General features: G+C 59.5%; 2 protein-coding genes across 4 annotated transcripts in view; one reads left to right on the top strand and one right to left on the bottom strand.

Annotated features, from left to right (window-relative positions):
- Nucleotides 1-1685, bottom strand: part of TRPM2 (transient receptor potential cation channel subfamily M member 2) — a 56832-nt gene extending 55147 nt beyond the window's left edge. The window contains exon 1 of one of the 2 annotated variants that reach the window (XM_084872077.1): nucleotides 281-1685. The gene's annotated coding sequence lies outside the window, so the exon portion shown is untranslated. The other variant, XM_084872080.1, reaches the window with a different exon arrangement.
- A 3954-nt stretch (nucleotides 1686-5639) lies between these two features.
- CFAP410 (cilia and flagella associated protein 410) lies at nucleotides 5640-13776 on the top strand. Of its 2 annotated transcripts, none has more exons than XM_084875655.1 (7): nucleotides 5640-5809; nucleotides 7496-7514; nucleotides 8866-8912; nucleotides 9847-10076; nucleotides 10910-11081; nucleotides 11741-11831; nucleotides 12433-13776. In XM_084875655.1, the coding sequence occupies exons 1-7, from the start codon at nucleotides 5733-5735 to the stop codon at nucleotides 12562-12564; spliced, it is 768 nt and encodes a 255-aa protein (XP_084731781.1). In that variant the 5' UTR covers nucleotides 5640-5732; the 3' UTR covers nucleotides 12565-13776. The 2 variants fall into 2 exon arrangements, with proteins under 2 accessions (XP_084731781.1, XP_084731782.1); XM_084875656.1 differs by lacking the exon at nucleotides 5640-5809 and adding an exon at nucleotides 7352-7404.
- Nucleotides 13777-18143: the final 4367 nt, after the last annotated feature.

The raw sequence follows: 18143 nt of genomic DNA, 5'->3' as shown, positions 1-18143 counted from the left end.
GACACTTTGGGAACGCCGCCGAGTAGGACAGGCAGCAGCAGGTGCGACTGGGGACGCGGTGGCTCTCCTCTGGGCACAGCCCTCCGCCCATCACTGCTGCATTCTCGGAGCCCAGCCACCCATCAGCACCCGGAGGTCGCCTGCTGCAGGAGAAAGCTCGCGACCACCACCACGCCCGCCGGAGAGGGGTCTGAGACCTGCCCGCGTCGGCGGCTGGGTGTTAGCAGCTGCATCCAGTCCCTCATCTGATTGACCTTCCCCGGGGGGCCATCTCACTGACCGAAGCATGCTGGGGCTGTTAATATTCCACGAGATGGTGGCCACGGCAGAGCTGCGTGCGTGATGGACAGGCACACAGCCTTTCCCCCCAACTATCCCAGGCGCCCATGGGAACCGCGCTTGAGGCGAAGTGGTTCAGGAAATGGGCTTCTGACAAAACATCTGTGCCCACGTTGTCCCCGCCTGGCCCCTTCCTGACGAGAAAACCACATGTTGCACAAGAAGGCCCAGTGCCGTCTGCCACACGCCACTGCAAGAGCAATTATGAAACACCCTTCCCATAAAAATAAGAAGCGTGACTGTAAAGCAGGAACACAGCACGTCCCGGTCTTGATGGAGGGCTGTTTCGAGTTCAGATAAAGGCGGTGCCGAGTGGAGAGGGCTTTTTCGCAGCAGGAACATCTTGCCCAAGATAAAATGCCCCTCGCTCTGGCAGCAGCCGGAGGAAAACCGCAATCAGGGAGCAGGCTGGCAATCTGACTGTGTGGCATCAACCTGGCCTGGCTATGAATAATACACAGGAGCGGAGCAGAAGGCGGCAGGCCGAGGGGCGGGACCCGGCACCCAGAGCTAGAGCAGCGGCTGCAAACTTTCCCGCACGAGGCCCGGTGGTAAATATTTCAGGCTTTGCTGGTCCGTGGTCTCTGTACTCAACTCTGCCACTGCCGCCAGCAAACGGCCATTAGCAAAACGTGGATGGAGATGGTTGTGTGCCGATAACACTTTTATTTACCAACACGGGCAATGGCTGGTGCTGGCCTGTGGGCTGACTCCTCGTCTAGAGAGAGAGAGCGGCACAAGAGAAAAGTGGGCTTCACGCTGGGGACACCATCATTTTTCTTCATCTCTAAAGTCAACAGGTCACTCGCATTCCAGAACCATCTTATCACCGAAGACTTCCTGTGAAATGCAAAAGCAAAGGGAGCCAACGCGCTGCACAGGGGTGTGGTGTGGAGACCGAGGACACGCTTCTTGCTGCATCCCTGCTCAGGTTGCTCTAACAGGGGGCATGTTCCAATAGCAACAGTGATGACCATGGAGCTGGAAGTGACCCCTCACCTGTGTAAGCTCTCAGGACACTGAATAATATTAGGAAGTGCAGGTGACTCTTCTCTTCTCAAAGTCTGTTCCGGGTCTGGACGCAGGTGTGAGCCTGTTGACGACCTGCTGTCCTTCCTGACCTCTCAGCACCGGCCCCAAGGTCCTTGGAGGAGGTCAGCGCTCACGCCATCCCTGCCAGGCACCATGCTAAGCTCCCCGTGTCTGCAGGCAAGGCCCTCATCCCCTGTTGGTTGTGAGAGAGCTGAGGCTCAGGGAAACTAAAGAACTTGCCCAGGGACTACCAAGGAGACGCGCCCTCTCTCTCTCCCTCCCCCCACCAACCTCCTCACTCACTCTGGGAGGCCCTGTGGTGAAAGTAAAGACCCCCACTTGGAAGACCCCACTCAGGGTGTCAGAGACGATAGCCCAGCTCAGAGCTTGACTTCATGGGAGGCCCCGAGCAGGCCACCGAGCCCAAGTGCTCCCAGACTCCCAACCCTCAGAAACTGAGATGATAAAGGTCTGTTGCCCTGAGCTGCTGAGTCTGAGACAGTTTGTGGTTCAGTCACCGATAGCCAACCTGTACAGCTGGAAAGATGACATGCTGTGGCCTGACCTCTGTCACCTTGGATGGGGATGGGGAGTGTGGATGGAGCAAACTGGAGGCCCAGGGCGGGGGACGGGGGGGGACGGGGGGGGGGACAGGCATTGTGTGGTCAGAACACTTTGCCAGTTGGGCCTGAGTAGAGCCCTCTCCCGGCACCAGCACCCCTGGTGTGACCGCTGGAAACACCCTCCCCACCACTGTAACCCCAGGAGTGTTGGACCCGCCCATGCCGAGAGCAGAGTTCTCACTGCAGCAGCTCCAGGCTGTGTCCCACCTGCGTGGGACAGCCTAGAATAACAGTTTGAGTAGGGGACGCGAGGAAAGGGCGTGGGGTCACCTTCCCCAGGGTGACCAGAAGCAGCCGCGGTTTCCCCTACTTCCTGGATGTTCTGGGGCCAGGTGGCTAGATATGGCGCTCTGCACACTGAGCCACAGGGGCCTGCCTTTGTGCTCCTACCAGTGATTGGCAGAGGGCATGCCCTCAGGCAGCAGAGAGGAGAGCGAGGCCCCTTCCCTGCATCCATGTCACCTCTGCTGGAGCAGCACTATCACCAAAGCTGCACAGCAGTCCAGAACCCTGCGGGCCATCCGGCAACAGGAAGCGCCTTTCATTTCCGTGGTCCCAAAGTCTTCAAAGAGCCAGTAAAGAGGGGCCGCAATGGGTATACGCACAGGAAACGCTGGCTGGGAGGCTTGGGGGAGCCAGGCAGGTATGGGCACCTGGCATAGGTAGAAATGAAGCTCACGACTCAGCTGGATTAGAACAGGACTCAGAGAGCACGGCCTTTAGAGATGCCAAATTACTTTTATTTTATTTTATTTTATTTTATTTTATTTTTTATTTAAGTGAGAGAGGAGAGGCCACGAGGGCCATAGTGACAACCCCAGAGCCGTGTGGGAATTCTATGGATGGGACCCCCAGAGGGACCACTGGGAGGGGAAATCACTGGAATAACAGTTTGAGTAGGGGACGCGAGGAAAGGGCGTGGGGTCACCTTCCCCAGGGTGACCAGAAGCAGCCGCGGTTTCCCCTGCTTCCTGGATATTCCTTGGGGTCTCCTCCACTCTCGGGCCGGCAGTCAACATTGCACAGCCTCCTGCAGCCACAGGAGGGTGGCAAGGGTCTCAGGCCAGGCCACTCCCCAGACTTCCACCTGGCTCACTGGGAGAAAGCATTCTTTCTGCTGGACTCGCTGTTCGAGTACGGCCTGCACAGATGTGGCCATTGGAAGGGTCAGGGTGGACAGAGGCCCAGCCTGATCATGAAGACCGAGACCCCAGATCAAGCCATGCTTGAAGCTGCATCCTTGGCTTCTGTTATATGAGCAGATGTTTCGGTTCTGATTTAAGGAAGTTTGGCTGCATGCCTGTCCCTTGGGGTTCATTTTGGGGAGCAAAACCGCTATGAGAATGATGAAATACAAAATATATTCTAGTAATTTGACTTTACACAACTGTGGGAGGAGCTAGGGACTTCGAGATTCAAAAGAAGTTGGAAAAGGGGATCACTGAGCAGTACCCCCAAGCAGGGCTGCTGTTGGGAAGAAGGACACATACCACAGGGAAGACCCCAGTAACCATGATATCGGGCCAGGATGACCACGCCCCTCTCCCACCTTCCAAAGCCCAGGCGTTTCTCTTTGGGACAAGTCCTATGAGCCACACAGGGAAGGAGTCCTGGGAAAGGAGCAGTGACACCACCCACACCGCCCCACTTGTACTTCCTGTGCAGAGTCCTCATTTCACAAACGTCACCTGAGTCACCAGAGCCTCCAATTAATTCACACCCAGCCACCTTCTCGACCAGCCCACGTGGGCAATTCTGTGTCTTCCTCCTCCTCTCTCTGTGAGGAGACCTGACAGGAGCCAGGCCCCAGCTTCAGCCGAGAAGAGGGGCATCTGTGTCCTAACAGATGCCCAGGCTGCCCGGACTCAGGGGAAGTGGTCCCAGCTCCCCGGTGATTCCTCTGTGCTGGAATATCACATACCCTGAATTCGAGTCCTTGACCCACTCTGAGCAGACCTATGGGGTCTCCACACCCCTCTCCCTCACCCCTAACACCTATGGAAAACTCTCCAGCTGCAGTCCTCTCCCAGAGAGGCCCACCCCTTTGGGCACTGCCAAGGGTCAGGGGGCAGATGCCACTTCCCATGATTGGCCCTCCCTGGAATGGCTTGCCCCAAACCTGATGGTCCCTTCATCTGGGCCAAGCTCCGACTGGCAGGCCAAAGCCAGGAGAGGGACCTAGTGGGAAAGAGGTTTCAGAGTTTGGTCTTGTCATCCCTAAGTCATCTGAGACCCCAAAAGCCTGTCTTAGTCCATGTAGGAGGAGGAGGGGCCCTCTCAGGCAGGGGGGCAAGACTGGGACCAACAACCCTAAAGCCTTTTCCTCATCAGCTGCCAACTCAATGGCATTTGTCACAACATCTGACACCCTATCACATGCCTGCTTGGTGTCCCCCAGAACCAACTCCTGCACATGCTTGCTTTCTTCCGTCGGCCGGCCAGCAGCAACCTGGAACAGTGGGTGCTTCTGCACCACCTCCTGGCCCAGCCTGCTCCCCGCAGTACCCAGCAGCCCCTGCTTTTGCCCTGTCACTTGGTGTGGTTTCCCAGTTGGGATGGCCAGAGACCCCTCTGCAAGTGCCTACAGCCTAGGCCTGCCACGGCTTCCCACCACTCTATGTGCGGCAGCGCCCAGTGTCAGTACCTTTCTTAGCTCACGCCTCGTTAGTCAGATGGTTCTCTGCCTGCTTGCTAGGTAAGAACTTGGAACGCACTGCTCTGAGCTGCCCTATTCTCCAAAAACTTACACAGACCCTACAACCACTCATCCCCACCTGAGCACGGCATCCTTCCTCATTCTCCAGCCTCCAGGCCAAAGTATACCTGGACCGTTTCCTCCCTGTGCTGGTCCCACAGGGCCCCTGCAGGCCACCACCGAAACCTTGGCTCTCTGTGACTGCAGGCTTACAAGAGCCATCCTCTCCTACAGATACCTGGGGCAGGTCCACAAGAAGCCAAGACTAAAGCCAATGTCTGTTTGAAAGCTCCGACTGGCAGGCCAAAGCCAGGAGAGGGACCTAGTGGGAAAGAGGTTTCAGAGTTTGGTCTTGTCATCCCTAAGTCATCTGAGACCCCAAAAGCCTGTCTTAGTGTAACGTGCAGCCCAGGCAACCTTGAATTTCTAAAAGGGTTAAGTGCTTGTGAGGTTTCTGCTAGGGCTGGCCCCAAGGCTTTGGCACCCACCTCGTTTCCTTAAATGCTGAAAGGGAGGGAGAAAGGAAATCAACACACCCTCGGACTGTTCTGCATTCCTCATGTCAACAGAGTAAATTGTAATTCAGGAGAGCTAAGAGAGCATCGCTTCTATTGCTCGGGGCTGGGACTGGAGCTGAGGGCTGGGGCTCGGGACTGGGGGCTCCATTGGGGGTGGAGGGGCTGGGAACTTAGGACTCAGGACGGAGGGATCAGAGGTCGGGGTTTAAGCTCAGGGTTCGGGGCTGGGACACGGGGCTGAGGAGGGTTGCCCGCTCGGGTCGCCACAAAATGACGTCAGAGCCCCGCGTTCCCACGCCGCGCCTGCGCAGGACCCGGCGCTGAGCCCAAGGGGCGCGAGAAGACCGCTCCACTGCGCCGACGCGGCCCCGCCCCCTCACTTGGAGGCCAATGGACTCGCAGGACCCGCCCCTGACGACGCGGGCCCCACCCCCTGGAGACGCGCCGCGGCGGAGCCCGAGCCTCCAGGGTAGCCGGCAGGTCCAGGGCCGGGCTTGGTGGCTGGGGTCCCGGCCACCCATCGCCATGAAGCTAACGCGCCAGATGGTTCTGTCCCGGGCCAAGGCCTCGGAGCTGCATAGCGTGAAAAAGCTCAACTGCTGGTGAGGCCCAGAAGCCGGGGGCCTCCCCGCTGCCCACACCCCTGCCCTGGAGTGGTGACCCCTGTCTGCCACGCCCTGCCCAGGATTGGGGCCCCCTGCTAGGCACCTCCGCCTTGGAATGGGGCACTCCGCCTGGCACCTCCGCCCTGGGTTGGGACTTCCCCGCTCGGCACCTCCGCGGTGGGATGGGGCTCCCGGCCCGACAGCTCTGCTGTGCGGCGGGGCCGAGAAGGGCCTCTTAAGGAGCACGGGGACGAGGGAGCCTCCAGCCTTCAGGCCTCCTTGTCCCAGACTGGCCTTCCTGATCCCAAGGGCCCACAGCCTCTGGGAGGGGCTGCCACAAGCTCAGGTGGCATTGGCTAAGGTCATTCCAGAATTCTCACACCCACACACCCCACCCTTCCCAGTTGGTGGTGTTTCAGACCCAGGCTCCAAACCTGCCATCCTTGCTGGAAACAATTAGAATTACCTAGAGAACTGTTATGAGGCTTTTCCATAGCTTTGGTGGGACAGCTGGCTCCCTCTGTGGACGGTCTGGTTTCTGACATTGCCAGTCATTGGGAACCAAGTATCCTAACAAGGTGGGAGATTAAGGTGATTTAAGCCATTTCTAGGAACCCTAAATGGCTAGAGCATTGGCCTGGGGACTGAAGGGTCCCAGATTCGATTCTGGTCAAGGGCATGTGCCTTTGTTGCAGGCACATCCCCAGTAGGGAGTGTGCAGGAAGCAGCTGATCGATGTTTCTAACTCTCTATTCCTCTCCTTCCTCTGTAAAAAAAATCAATATAATATACACGCACACACACACACACATTTCTAGGAGAAAGTAAGAAAATTGAGACTCTTCAGCAATGATTTAGCAGTCCTTTCTGTAACTGAGTCCTCTGGGAGAAGAGCTGTCCCCAGGTGACTCACCGGGAGTTGACGGTATAGCGTGCTGTGGGGTCAGGCTCCAAGGGAGGGGGTCTGCCTGGGCCACGACAGGACCAGAAGCGCTTCATGAACTCCTGAAAGCGCTACAGTGTTCCCCAGGGACTCCGAGGGAGGCTTCACACGGGACTGTGAACTGGACGGTGCAGGTGGGAGTAGGACGCTCAGCCCAGAGCAGACCTTCCTCCCGCTGGAGCCAGGATCCTGACCGCAGTGTGGGGGCTCTGCTTGCTCATTGAAAAGCTCTTCTGGCTCTGGCACATGTGCGACTTTGGCCACCACATCCCGTCACTCCTTTTCAATAATGCATGTCCTCGCTCTGCACGGGGCGGTCAGACTTTTCTTTAAGCAGGGAGAAACAACAACTTGACTTCAGGCTTCCCAAAGCGTTTCCAAAGTTGCATGATTAGCCTTTGAACTTGGCCTCTTATGAAGAACCCCTTGTTTGTTTACACCGCGAGGGAAATGGTCCTCTGCCACAGCCTTGAGAGGGAGTCGAACTTGCGTCCTGCCAACGGGACAGCCTCCACGGCTCCTCCCGCGGAGAAGCTGCCCTCAGGCACAGAGTCTGTGCCCTGTGGTTTTGTTGACGAGTTTTGACACCTTTGTCAGTTGGCTGGGCAAGCTTTTACTCTGTCATTGAAATCATGGGATCTTAACCCTTGTAAGCATTTACTGTTAAATTTTGGAGTTATTTATAATTTTTTAATTAACCTTGAACAAAACTAACGTACATATATCTTTTCTTTCCCCAGGGGCAGCCGCCTCACAGATGTAAGTATTCAACGCCGATCCCTGATCCCAGAGTTGTAGCCTCTTCCACAGGGGAATTGTTAAGCTGCCAAACTGCACCGCTCACCTCAGGCTGTAGCCAGGTGCTTTGTTCACTTAGCAGTTGTAAGGCAGAACCACTAATAAAAAGTAGCATTCTCTAGCATCCTTTAAACATCTGAGAGGCTCCTGCGTCCATGCGGGTCTCACAGAAGAGGGAGCAGGTCCCAGGGCAGTCCTGCTCGGACCTAGGGAAGAATCAGGGCCTAGGGGTCCCTGTGGGCTCCTGGACTTCACGTCACCTCGGAGGAGGTTCCTCACTTCAGCTTCTGCTCCTGGGCATGTCCAGCTTCACGCTCCCCCACCAATGGCAGGAGAGATGGGGTGGGGCTGCGGGTGAGGGCAGATGGGGTGAGAGCTGAGTGAGCTGTGAGTCTGTGAATAGATTTCTTCTTTTCTTTCTCACCCCTAGTACGAATGCCCCAACTTGCACAGAGTTTGAGTGCCAGTCATTCCGTTCTTATCTACTTTTGTAACTTGAACTGTGCCTTTCCTTAATAACAAAGTTTGAATGTTGCTGAGCCATGGGGCTGTCCAGAAAAGCTGATTCCACCTCGGGCAATAGCTAAAGAGCTGCATATTTAGTAGAAAGTGCATACACACACACTTACACACACACAAACACACACACACACACACACAGAGGCATGAAACCCATCACCATTGCAGCAGAAGACAAATCCGATGCACTCTGAAGCATCCTGACCAGACCATGAACTTGCTGTGGTCAGGGGCCATCTGGCTTCATGCCCAGTGAATGGCAGACACTTAGACACTTGGCAGCTGCACCACTCAACAAGCTTGATGGACCCGCCTGAGCCTCTTGCTGCCCTTTCCCACTGAATCAACAATGTGGATACCATCGAGATCCCGTTTTTTAATTCTGTCTCCCTTTTGAGCCGGGGTGTTGGTGAGAAGGGGTGTCAGTACTTTTCCTGTGGGTCAGGGACAGCAAGAAGGAAGGTTCTCTGTCCAGCTCCCTGCTGTCCTTGGAGGGCTTCTAAAGTTCAGAATGCTCTGTCTTGGCTTCCGGCGGTGTTCGGTGGCAAGGCTGTTTGAAAGCTTGAGAGAGAACACGTTTCTCCTCCAGAGAAACATCTAGGCTGCAGGGTGGGGGGAGGGGGGGACGCAGAACCCACGTGCTCTCGCGTCGTTGGTGTCAGGTGAGGGGGAGGCCACTCTACGTAGGCCCTGGAGGTGGGGTTGGCTGTGGCTCCAATCTGTTGGGCCGCTAGACGTGATGCCACGAGGCCAAGGCCAGCAGGGCTTGCAGCCGCCTTCTCTTCCTCCCTAGATCTCCATTTGCCGGGAGATGCCCAGCCTGGAAGTGATCACGCTCAGGTACCTGAATGCCTGCTGTCACTCTGAGTCACGGGGGCTTGAAAGAGGCGGGAAACCCAGATGACCCGAAAACCCCAGGAAACTATGGGAGGGCCACTGGCTCCTTGGCTCCGCCTGAGCTCCACCCTCCTTTCTGATCTCCCCCCTGCTGCGCCCCTGTCCACCCTCTCTGCAGGTCAGTGGGTACAGCCCCCCAGTGATGAGCAGCCACCCCCGCGGAGGCCACATCTGCCCCCAACAGCCCCCAGCGCCCCAGCCTTTTCTGACGCGGTTCCATCTCTGCTGGGAACTCGGCCCGTTTCTCTGAATCACGTGCTCTGTCATCGATGACATACCTCGTTTTTGTATCCTTGGGGTTTTAACGGACTAAGGAAGCCCCACGTGAACCGGATTCTGTCATTGGGGTTCCAGGCAGCTGGGGAGCTTGCAGGATGTGCCCCAAATGCCCCCCTGGGGCCCAGTGCTGCAGCTAGTGCTGGGGATCCCTGCTGCTCGATGCTGGAGTGCTTTCTGCAGGTCCCCCTGTGTAAACCTGACAGGGAAGACAGACTCTCCCTCTATGGCAGTTCAGAAGGTTCTGGAACTATAGGCCCTGGGTCCATGCAGGCTCCTGTGACTTAACTTCCTGATCACAGGGCTGGCCACGCCATTTGTCCCTCCCTCGCCCTTTGCGCCGTCCTCGGTCACCTGGTGGATGCCTGTGCTGCCCACCGTGCTCACGGCTCCCCATCCCTGGCCCAAGCCTCTTTGGCTGGTGCCTTCTCTGGGATGAATGAGCGAATAATGGGCTACAGCTGTGCCCAGGCTAAGTCCCAGCTCTCCCACCTGGAGCAAGGTTCAGACCCCCCCCCCCCCCCCCCCGCCCCGTGCCTCGGTTTCCCTCTCTGTAATACAAGATAACATCAGACAGATGCTCACGATGCTGTCTCTGTAGCGTCAACAGCGTGTCGACCCTGGAGCCCGTGAGCCGGTGCCAGCAGCTGAGTGAGCTTTACCTGCGGAGGAACCGCATTGCCAGCCTGAGCGAGCTCGCCCACCTGAAGGGCCTGCCGCGCCTGCGGGTGTTGTGGCTGGCCGAGAACCCGTGCTGCGGCGCCGACCCCCACCTCTACCGCATGACCGTGCTGCGCAACCTGCCCAACCTGCAGAAGCTGGACAACCAGGGTGGGTGTCCATGCCGAGCACGCCCCTCCTGCAAAACCCTGCCCTCCCCGGGCCTCCCAGGCACCTCCTCCTCTGGAGCCCCCAGAAGGACCCCCGGGCTCGTCCCTGTGACCCATTATGGGGTGCAGCCCCACATGCAGAGCCAGGATCTCCGGTGAACCTCACACAACTCGGCTGCCCCACTGCCGACATGCACTGGGTTGCCTCACACTCACCCACATATATGTGAAGTGCCTCGGCATAAATGAGAGGTCTGGGTGGGGCCGACTGGTGTCACTGCTGGTCCACGGGAACCCATGGTGGTAATGCCCCTGAGCTCCCCGATTTGGCTTACTGCTGCTGACTCTGCCTGCTGGGGTGTGAGCTGCACAGCAAGCCTCTGCCCTGTGCCCAGGGCGCCCTGTGCTCTGCCTCCGGTCCCACCCGTTCCAGGCCTGGGCCCCTTTCTGGGCTGTCCGCCTTCTCTGTGCTGGCTCCTAATCCTGTCTTATGGGCAGTTATTTTCTCCCAGATGAACAATTTTAATATAAATAAACTCCAGGGCAATTAAGTCAAATGGAATAAATGCTGTGAATGCTGTTCCTTTTTAAATTTTAATTTGAGGGTTTTTTTTAATGAGTATTTGCTTTTGGAAAGTGCTGAAAGTCAGGTTCAGAAGCAGCCACTGGCCATCTGCCATGTGTCCAGCTCATCCGCGGGCTGGGGCATGGCTGTCGGGGTGGACAGACAGACACCTCTTCTCTAAGGCAGACCGCTGCGTGCGTGGCGTGGTGTGGGGCCTGCATGCGTGCAGGGCGGCCGCTCTGACGCTTTTCCTCTCCTTCGCCTCGAAGCTGTGACTGAGGAGGAGCTGTCCCGGGCATTGATGGAGGGAGAGGAGGTCACGGCCCCCAGCAGAGAGGACACGGGGGATGGCAGGCCCGAGCTGCCCTACGCCCTGAGTGCCATGAACGCCGCTGCCGAGACCCAAGGGGACGCGCTGAGCTACAGCGAGGAGGAGGCGAGGTGCGCAGGGGGTCTGTCCAGTTCGCCCTCTTGAGGAGTGTCAGTAGCCATGTCTCCCATCTCTGGGGAGGGAGGGGAGCGAATTGCCCTGGTGTTCTTTCTCGCCTGCCCTCATGGCCTGGAGAATGCTCCAGGCACAGCGAGTGCATGCGCAGAGCCAGCCCTTCGCGGTGGCCTGGAGATGGGACTCGGTGAAGGGGATTAGTGGGCACCGGGGCCAGCTGGTAGAGGGAATACCGGCTGGAGGGGCCTCCAGGGCAGCGGAGGGCCCCGGAGGACAGCACTCTGATTGTCCTGGATGTTGTAGAGACGGTGGCTTCCAGGGCTGCCAGGCTCCGTGCACAGCAGACGAAGCACTGTCTCTTGCATCATTTGTGTTTAGTCCCCCCACCCTTGACCCGGGGCAGGAGCCTGGGTACAGCAGGGCAGCCCCAGGGACTCCGAGAGACAAGGGTGCTGGAGCACCTTCCCACCCTCCGGTCAGGTGCTGCTGTCCCTCCAGAAGCGATGGCAGGTGCTGGGCGTTTGGCTTCGTAATGGGGGTGGGAGAGCCATTCCCAGCGTCTCTTCCTCACTTTGGCCTGGGCTCTGGGAACCGACTCTGCAGAAACGGACTGAGCTGCTCAGCCCTAACGCATGTTGTCACCCCCCCTTCCCAGCATACGGGGACCGCTCGGCCTGAAGCCCCCTGCCCGGGACCGGTTTCCTTCCTTCCCACAGAGGGAGGCCGTGAGCAGCCACAAGAACAGGGTAAGTGTGATGGTGGTCACTGGCTGCCTCCGCCCAGGGTGTGGATTTGGTGGTGGGAGTGGGACGGGGGCTGGAGACCCCACAGGGACTAACAAAGCCAGGCTCCGGGTGTGGGTCCGAGGTGGGGGCTCCATAGTCCCATCGTATCCTCTGTATCCTCTGAGCGCATTACCTCACGGCCATTTCCCCGGGCGTCTCATGGGAGGAATCAGCTCACACAGTCCCCCGTGTGCTTTTATCCCCACATCTTCACAGCAGACGTGGCAGGGTTTCCCCGCTTGAAGGCAGGTAGAAACTGAGTACAGGCACATTGACACACACATGCGCACACATATTTGAGCACGTGTTACTGAGTCACCCTTGGCTGTTTCTGATTCCTCTCGACCACTGACCAGCTCCCCAAGGCAGGGAGCACCACCCCGGAACTGCAGCTGGGAACTTGGGCTGCCCGAGTCTCCATCTAGCCGTGTGGCTGGTTGGTTGCATGGCAGGCCGATCCCCCATGGCGTGGCGTGCTGCTGGCCAGGGCCCTGGGCACGTTATGGTGTGGGCATCCTGGCCTTGTCGGTGTGGCACTCAGCCAGTAACTCTGTGCCCCCAGAACAACGTCCTGACTGCCATCCTCCTGCTGCTTCGGGACTTGGACACGGAGGGGCTGGAGGCCGTGCACCAGACCGTGGTCAGCAGGCTGCAGGCTCTGCACAGACAGGAGCTGCAGGAGGACATGGAGTGACCCAGCGGGGACCCCGCACTGCGGGACCTTCTGCTGAAGTCCCAGTCTTCCCGAGCACCCGGGAGGTGAGGCTGATTGCCACCGCCGCGGTCACTGCCGGATCCTAGGCCGGGTCCCAGCACCGGGGGCTCGTCCTCAGGAAGCCCAGCCCGCCCTGGAAGGCCGCACTCTCACTTTGGCGGCATCCGGAGAGGGCCGGGGGTGGGGGGGGTATCAGGGCTGGCTGGGCAGACCCCGCGCCCTCGCCCTCCTGCGCGGGCCGCCCTTCTCCCTGATAAACCTTTCCCGAAGCCCGGCCTGGAAGCAGGTCTCCTGTGACAGGCCCGGCCTTGGCTTTCTTTGTGAAAGTGAGAGTGGTTTCCCGCAGGCCATCTCTGACTCGGTCATGGGGAGCATTTCCGGGCTCAGGAGCCTTCCAGAATCATGGCCTCCCTGCAGACAGACGCCCTCCTCAGGGTCACATCAGCAGAGGGCTTGTGGGGACCCTGTGGACAGGCCTTGGAGGAACAGGCCTGCGCGTCTGCCTGGGGGTCCAGGCGCGGCCACAGCAGGAGCCGCGGGGCGAGTGCGACGGCCTCTGGGAATGCAGATATCTAACGCGTGTTCTTCCTCTGGGAGCGACAGGCCCTTCCCTGACGCTAAGTATCCAGGGGGACGGGGATGCTGCAGCCCTGGGGGCCTTCCTGGTGCCTCCAAAAGCTGAGGAGGCCGCTCTGCGAAGGGGGGCAGTATGACCTCCTGCCCCCCGCCCCCGCCATTAGAGACAAGCCCGTGGAAACAAGTGGGCTGGAGAGGGAGACAGGCCCTTCCGCTGCCCCTTCCCCACTTTGGGGAGGGACTGTCCGCATCCCTGAGAGCTGAGCCGCCAGCTTGTGTGAGAGCCACAGACCAGAGGCAGGAACCACGTGACAGCCAGCTTGGGCGGGACGGGCTGGCGTCTGGAAGACCTCGGCTCTCCTTGCCAAGGCTGCACAGGGCCAGCTCTTTTCAAGCCGCTGGAGACCTCCAAGCTAGGACTGGGGAGACCAAGCAGAGGCGGAGCCTCCTCTGTGGCTCTCCTGTAGTTTGTCGGGACCAGGGGTGAGCTCTGAGCAGTGGGAGGCGAGGGGACCCGGCGTGGGGTGTCTGGGAAGGGGGCTGCGGGCCCGTGCGTGTGCCTTCTGGTCACTAAGGGATGTTGCTCAATAAACCTGTGCCTTGGCTAGAACAGGCTGCTGTGGTTCTGTTGCATTAGAACATCCTCCTGTTCCCACTCACACCAACGTCCCCACACCTTGGTGCCTCACTCGGGGACCCTGGATTGGGACTCGTCGGGATGCACTGTCTGCCTCAGCCCTCGGCCCCTCGCTCTTCACCGCCCCCCGCCACGGTCTACGCCAGAGCAGAGGCTGCCAGCTCACTGCGCCCACTCCCTGCCACCCGCCCATCTGCCCTTGGAGCCCTCGTGATGGACCGGGGCAGCACATTTACCCACGGCCTCTGGTCTTCAACAGGGCAGCCCCGCCCTGAATTCCTGAACCCTGAAAGCAGAGGTTTCGAGCCCAGCAGGCCTTGGCATACTCCCCACGTCCTGTTGGCTCCGTTAATGTAGGACAGGAGGGAGGATCCAAGATGGCTGCTCGGGTATACACCTAGCCGCAGCAGCTCACAACAATTTCAAGGGAATACAACTAAAATGTAGAGTGGACATCGCCCAGAGCTACAGGTAGTCGACTGACTGAAAACTCTACAATAGGAAGGAGGGAGAAAACCAGAAGGAAAATCAGAGGAGCTGAAAAAAAGCCTAAGGTACGGAGACATGCTGCGCGCTCGCACGCACACGCGCGCGGAGAGGTCGCAGCCGGAGAGGAGGAGAGGGCTGGGTGCTGCCTGGCGTTCCCTAGCAGGAAGGAAATAGAACCCCCAGCCTGGGCTGAACCCCCGAACCGGCAGCACTGAGCCCCAAGTTATGGGCCAGACCCTGGGGACCCAGGCTCCGGCAGGGGGAGACAATCCCGGGGGACGGCGAAAGGCGGGGCCCCCGGAGTCGCGCGCACATGGCGTGCAGAGAACTGAATGTTGACTCTGATGCTGGATTACCCTAGCCGGAAGAAACAAAGCCTCCGGCGGCGGCTCTGAGCCTCAGTCCAGACCGCCCCGAACTCCAGGTCTGGGCCAGTCCCTGGGGACCCAGGCTTGAGCAGGGGGAGACGGAGCTGTGAGGTGGAGTCCTGGGAGCACCGCGAAAGGCCGAGCCCCCGGAGTCGCGCACACTGTGCACAGAGGACAGTCTGTTGACTGTGATCCTGGACTCCCCTAGTGGGAGGGAGAAAGAAAGCTCCAGACTGGAGGAACGCGACGAGGAGCCCCTGCCGGACCCCGGCCAGCCAGGCGCCAGCAAGGAGCCGGGCAATGGGGCCCCCAGGGGGGGGTGTGCCCCTGAGCCTTGGACTGCTGAGCGCGGGCAACGGAGCCAAGGACGGGGGCTGCTTCCTGGGCGGCGCCGACCCCGGCAACAGGCTAGAGCAGCGCGGGAGCCCGCGGAGAACAAAGGGGTGCCACAGGCCAACCTGCTGAGCTCCCAGGACAAGGAGGAAGAAACCAAAGAAGTTCTCAATGTGAAGAAATCAAGTGAGAACAAATGATAGTAAAATTACTTAAGAAAGAATACAAAGAAGATCTTGAAAAATCAAAGACTAAGTCAGAACTCAACGCACCAGCCAACATTGCAACATAAATGCGTTTTTGTTTTTTTTTAAAAAAAGAAAAAAAAGAGAGAGAGAAAAGGGACAGAATGTTGGAACAGCGGCGACCAGGCCTAGAGTGGCCAGGCACAAGGCAGTGGCAGCTGGGCCCGGAGCAGCAGTGGCCAGGCCCCAGAGCAGCAGCAGCCAGAACAAGAGCATCAACGGCCAGCACTGGAGCAGCCAGACCTGGGGCAGTGGCAGCCAGGCCTGAGGCAGAGGCGGCCAAGCCCAGGGTGGCCAGTCCAGGAACACCCAGACACGGAGTGGCTGGGCCCGGAGAAGCCGGGCCCAGAGCAGCCGGGTTGGGAGCAGCCAGGCCCAGAACAGCAATAGCCAAGCACGGAGCATCCAGGCTGGGAACGGCCAGGCTCGGAGCAGCCGGGTCAGGTGCAGCCAGGCCCGGAGCAGCGGCTGCCAGGCTGGGAGTGGCCAGGCCCGGAGCAGCTGGGTCTGGTGTGGCCAGGCCTGGAGCAGCAGCTGCCAGGCTAGGAGTGGCCAGGCCCGGAGCAGCAGCTGCCAGGCTGGGAGCAGCCAGGCCCGGAGCAGCCGGGTCTGGTGCGGCCAGGCCAGGAGCAGCGGCTGCCAGGCTGGGAGCAGCCAGGCCCAGAGCAGCAGCTGCCAGGCTGGGAGCGGCCAGGCCCGGAGCAGCCAGGTCTGGTGCGGCCAGGCCAGGAGCAGCGGCTGCCAGGCTGGGAGCGGCCAGGCCCGGAGCAGCTGGGTCTGGTGCGGCCAGGCCAGGAGCAGCGGCTGCCAGGCTGGGAGCGGCCAGGCCCGGAGCAGCAGCTGCCAGGCTGGGAGCAGCCAGGCCCGGAGCAGCCGGGTCTGGTGCGGCCAGGCCCGGAGCAGCGGCTGACAGGCTGGGAGCGGCCAGGCCCGGAGCGGCCGGGACCGGAGCAACCGGGCCCAGAGCAGCCGGGTCGGGTGCGGCCAGGCCTGTAGCAGCAACAGCCAAGTCCAGAGCAACTAGGTCGGGAGCGGCAGTGACCAGACCCGGAGCAGCTGGTTGTGGAACGAACCAGAGCAACAGAGGCCAGGCCCGGAGCAGCCAGGCCCGAAACAGCTCGCTCCTCGCCTGTACCTGCCCACGGCTGCCTCTCAGACATGGCTGGAAACTTTTGCGGGAACTTGAGGGTCTGCTGAATCAAGTGATGAAGGCTTAGATCTGGATGTGTTGAGTTAGTATAGCGCTGGGGTGTTGATCTGTGAGTGCCTTGGGTGGGGCCTGGATGAGGCTGGTTGACCTATTTGAAAATGTCTTTTGTGTGAAGTGTATCATTGGGCATGTGGAGGTATTATTGATATGAGAAAATGCTAAGTAACAGATTTGCTATCTGAAAAGGGATTTACTATCGGGGAAAGGGAGGGAGGAAGAGACTGAACATAAACTGTGCACCTATGGATGAGGACAATGGGGGATGGGGAGGGGGCAGAGGGTGGGGTGGGAACCTGGTGGAGGGGGGAAGAAATGAGGAACCTTTGTAATAATATGAACAATAAAGATTGACTTAAAAAGAAAAAAAAAAAGAAAAAAATGTAGGACAGGAGGTCCAGGAGGGCACGTCCAAGGCATAGCCCACATGGCAGGCGGAGCAGACCCGAGGCCCAGCTCCAGAAATGAGGCCCGGGAGCTCTCAGGCTCTCAGGCCAACGTGGCAAGGCTGGTGTGGCCCCGGCACAGGGCCGGTGCCCCCATGCACACTGCCCCCCCGGAGTGACCAAGGCCCCCACCAAGGCCTGTCAGTGCATGAAGGCAGCTGGAGGGATGAAGGGCCCAACCTGGTCCCTAGAGCCACTGAGCCAGGCCCAACCAGGAGACTTCTGCCCGGCACCGCACCCCTCCCCCCCCATGGCTTGTCGGCCCCCAGGAAAGGCCTCCCTACAAAACCTCAGGTCCCAGCCCTTCATCCTGGTTATGTGGTTTTCTTTCTCCATCTTTTAGAGTCCTGCTACCCCTTAGCTTGCCAATTAATACTCCCTGAGCGACTTTCAGATGCTCCTTCCATCTCTTCTGGGACTAGGCTCAGCACAAGTCCGTCTCTTCGGCCGCCATGTTGTCTCCCTGCCCCCAGCCCCTCATCCTGAGTCTCTGCGGACACAGGGCAGGAGCACAGGCCGGAGCATCCCTGGACCAGGTGCCCAGACAGCCGCTAGGGGAAAAGACCTGGACAGTGCAGTGAGCTCAGGAGTGACAGGTCCCGCCAAATCGTACCTCGGTGTCATCATCTCATCTACCCCCCACCCCCCAACCCCCCACCCCCCGGCGCCAGCCCCACACTGTGGATCAAGGCTCTCGCTGCCCCGAACTGATGATCAGCCCACAGCTCATGGTGGTGGTGAAGTTTCTGGCTGTTTCCCCCTCCCATTGCCCACCTCCACCAGGGTCTCCCAGCAACCTCATATCAGCCACTGCCCTGGCCGGAGACCCCAGTCCAGGCTAAGTCTGGGGGACCGGTCAAGGTAAAACTTGGAGCCCAGGAACCAGGCTAAGTCATCCTGGGAGAGGCCCAGGCATGTCACCTTTCAGGACAGGGCTGGGGGCACACAGGTCACCCCCAAAACAAGGCCGAGGGATCTCGGGTCACCCCTTAGGACAGAGGTAAGGGGCTCAGGCCACCCCTCAGGACAGCCTGGAGGGGCTCGGAACAGGGCCCGTGGAGACTCAGGTCACCGCATTGGCAGAGAGGGGTCTGCTGGGCCTGGGAAGCCAGTGTTGATCCTGGGAAGGGGGTGCATGTCTTTGAGACCCAAACCGGCCCCAGAGCCAGAGGACAGCCCCGAGCCGACCCCCATGCCGACCACCAGCAGGCCCGACCTCCCTCCCAGCCCCACGGGCCCTGCTTTGCAGACGGAGCA

Source organism: Pipistrellus hanaki (genome assembly GCF_964339955.1).
Source record: "Pipistrellus hanaki genome assembly, chromosome: 2".
NCBI lineage: Eukaryota > Metazoa > Chordata > Mammalia > Chiroptera > Vespertilionidae > Pipistrellus > Pipistrellus hanaki.
Note: the sequence above shows the minus strand (reverse complement) of the source record. Positions and strands in the feature narration are given on the sequence as shown.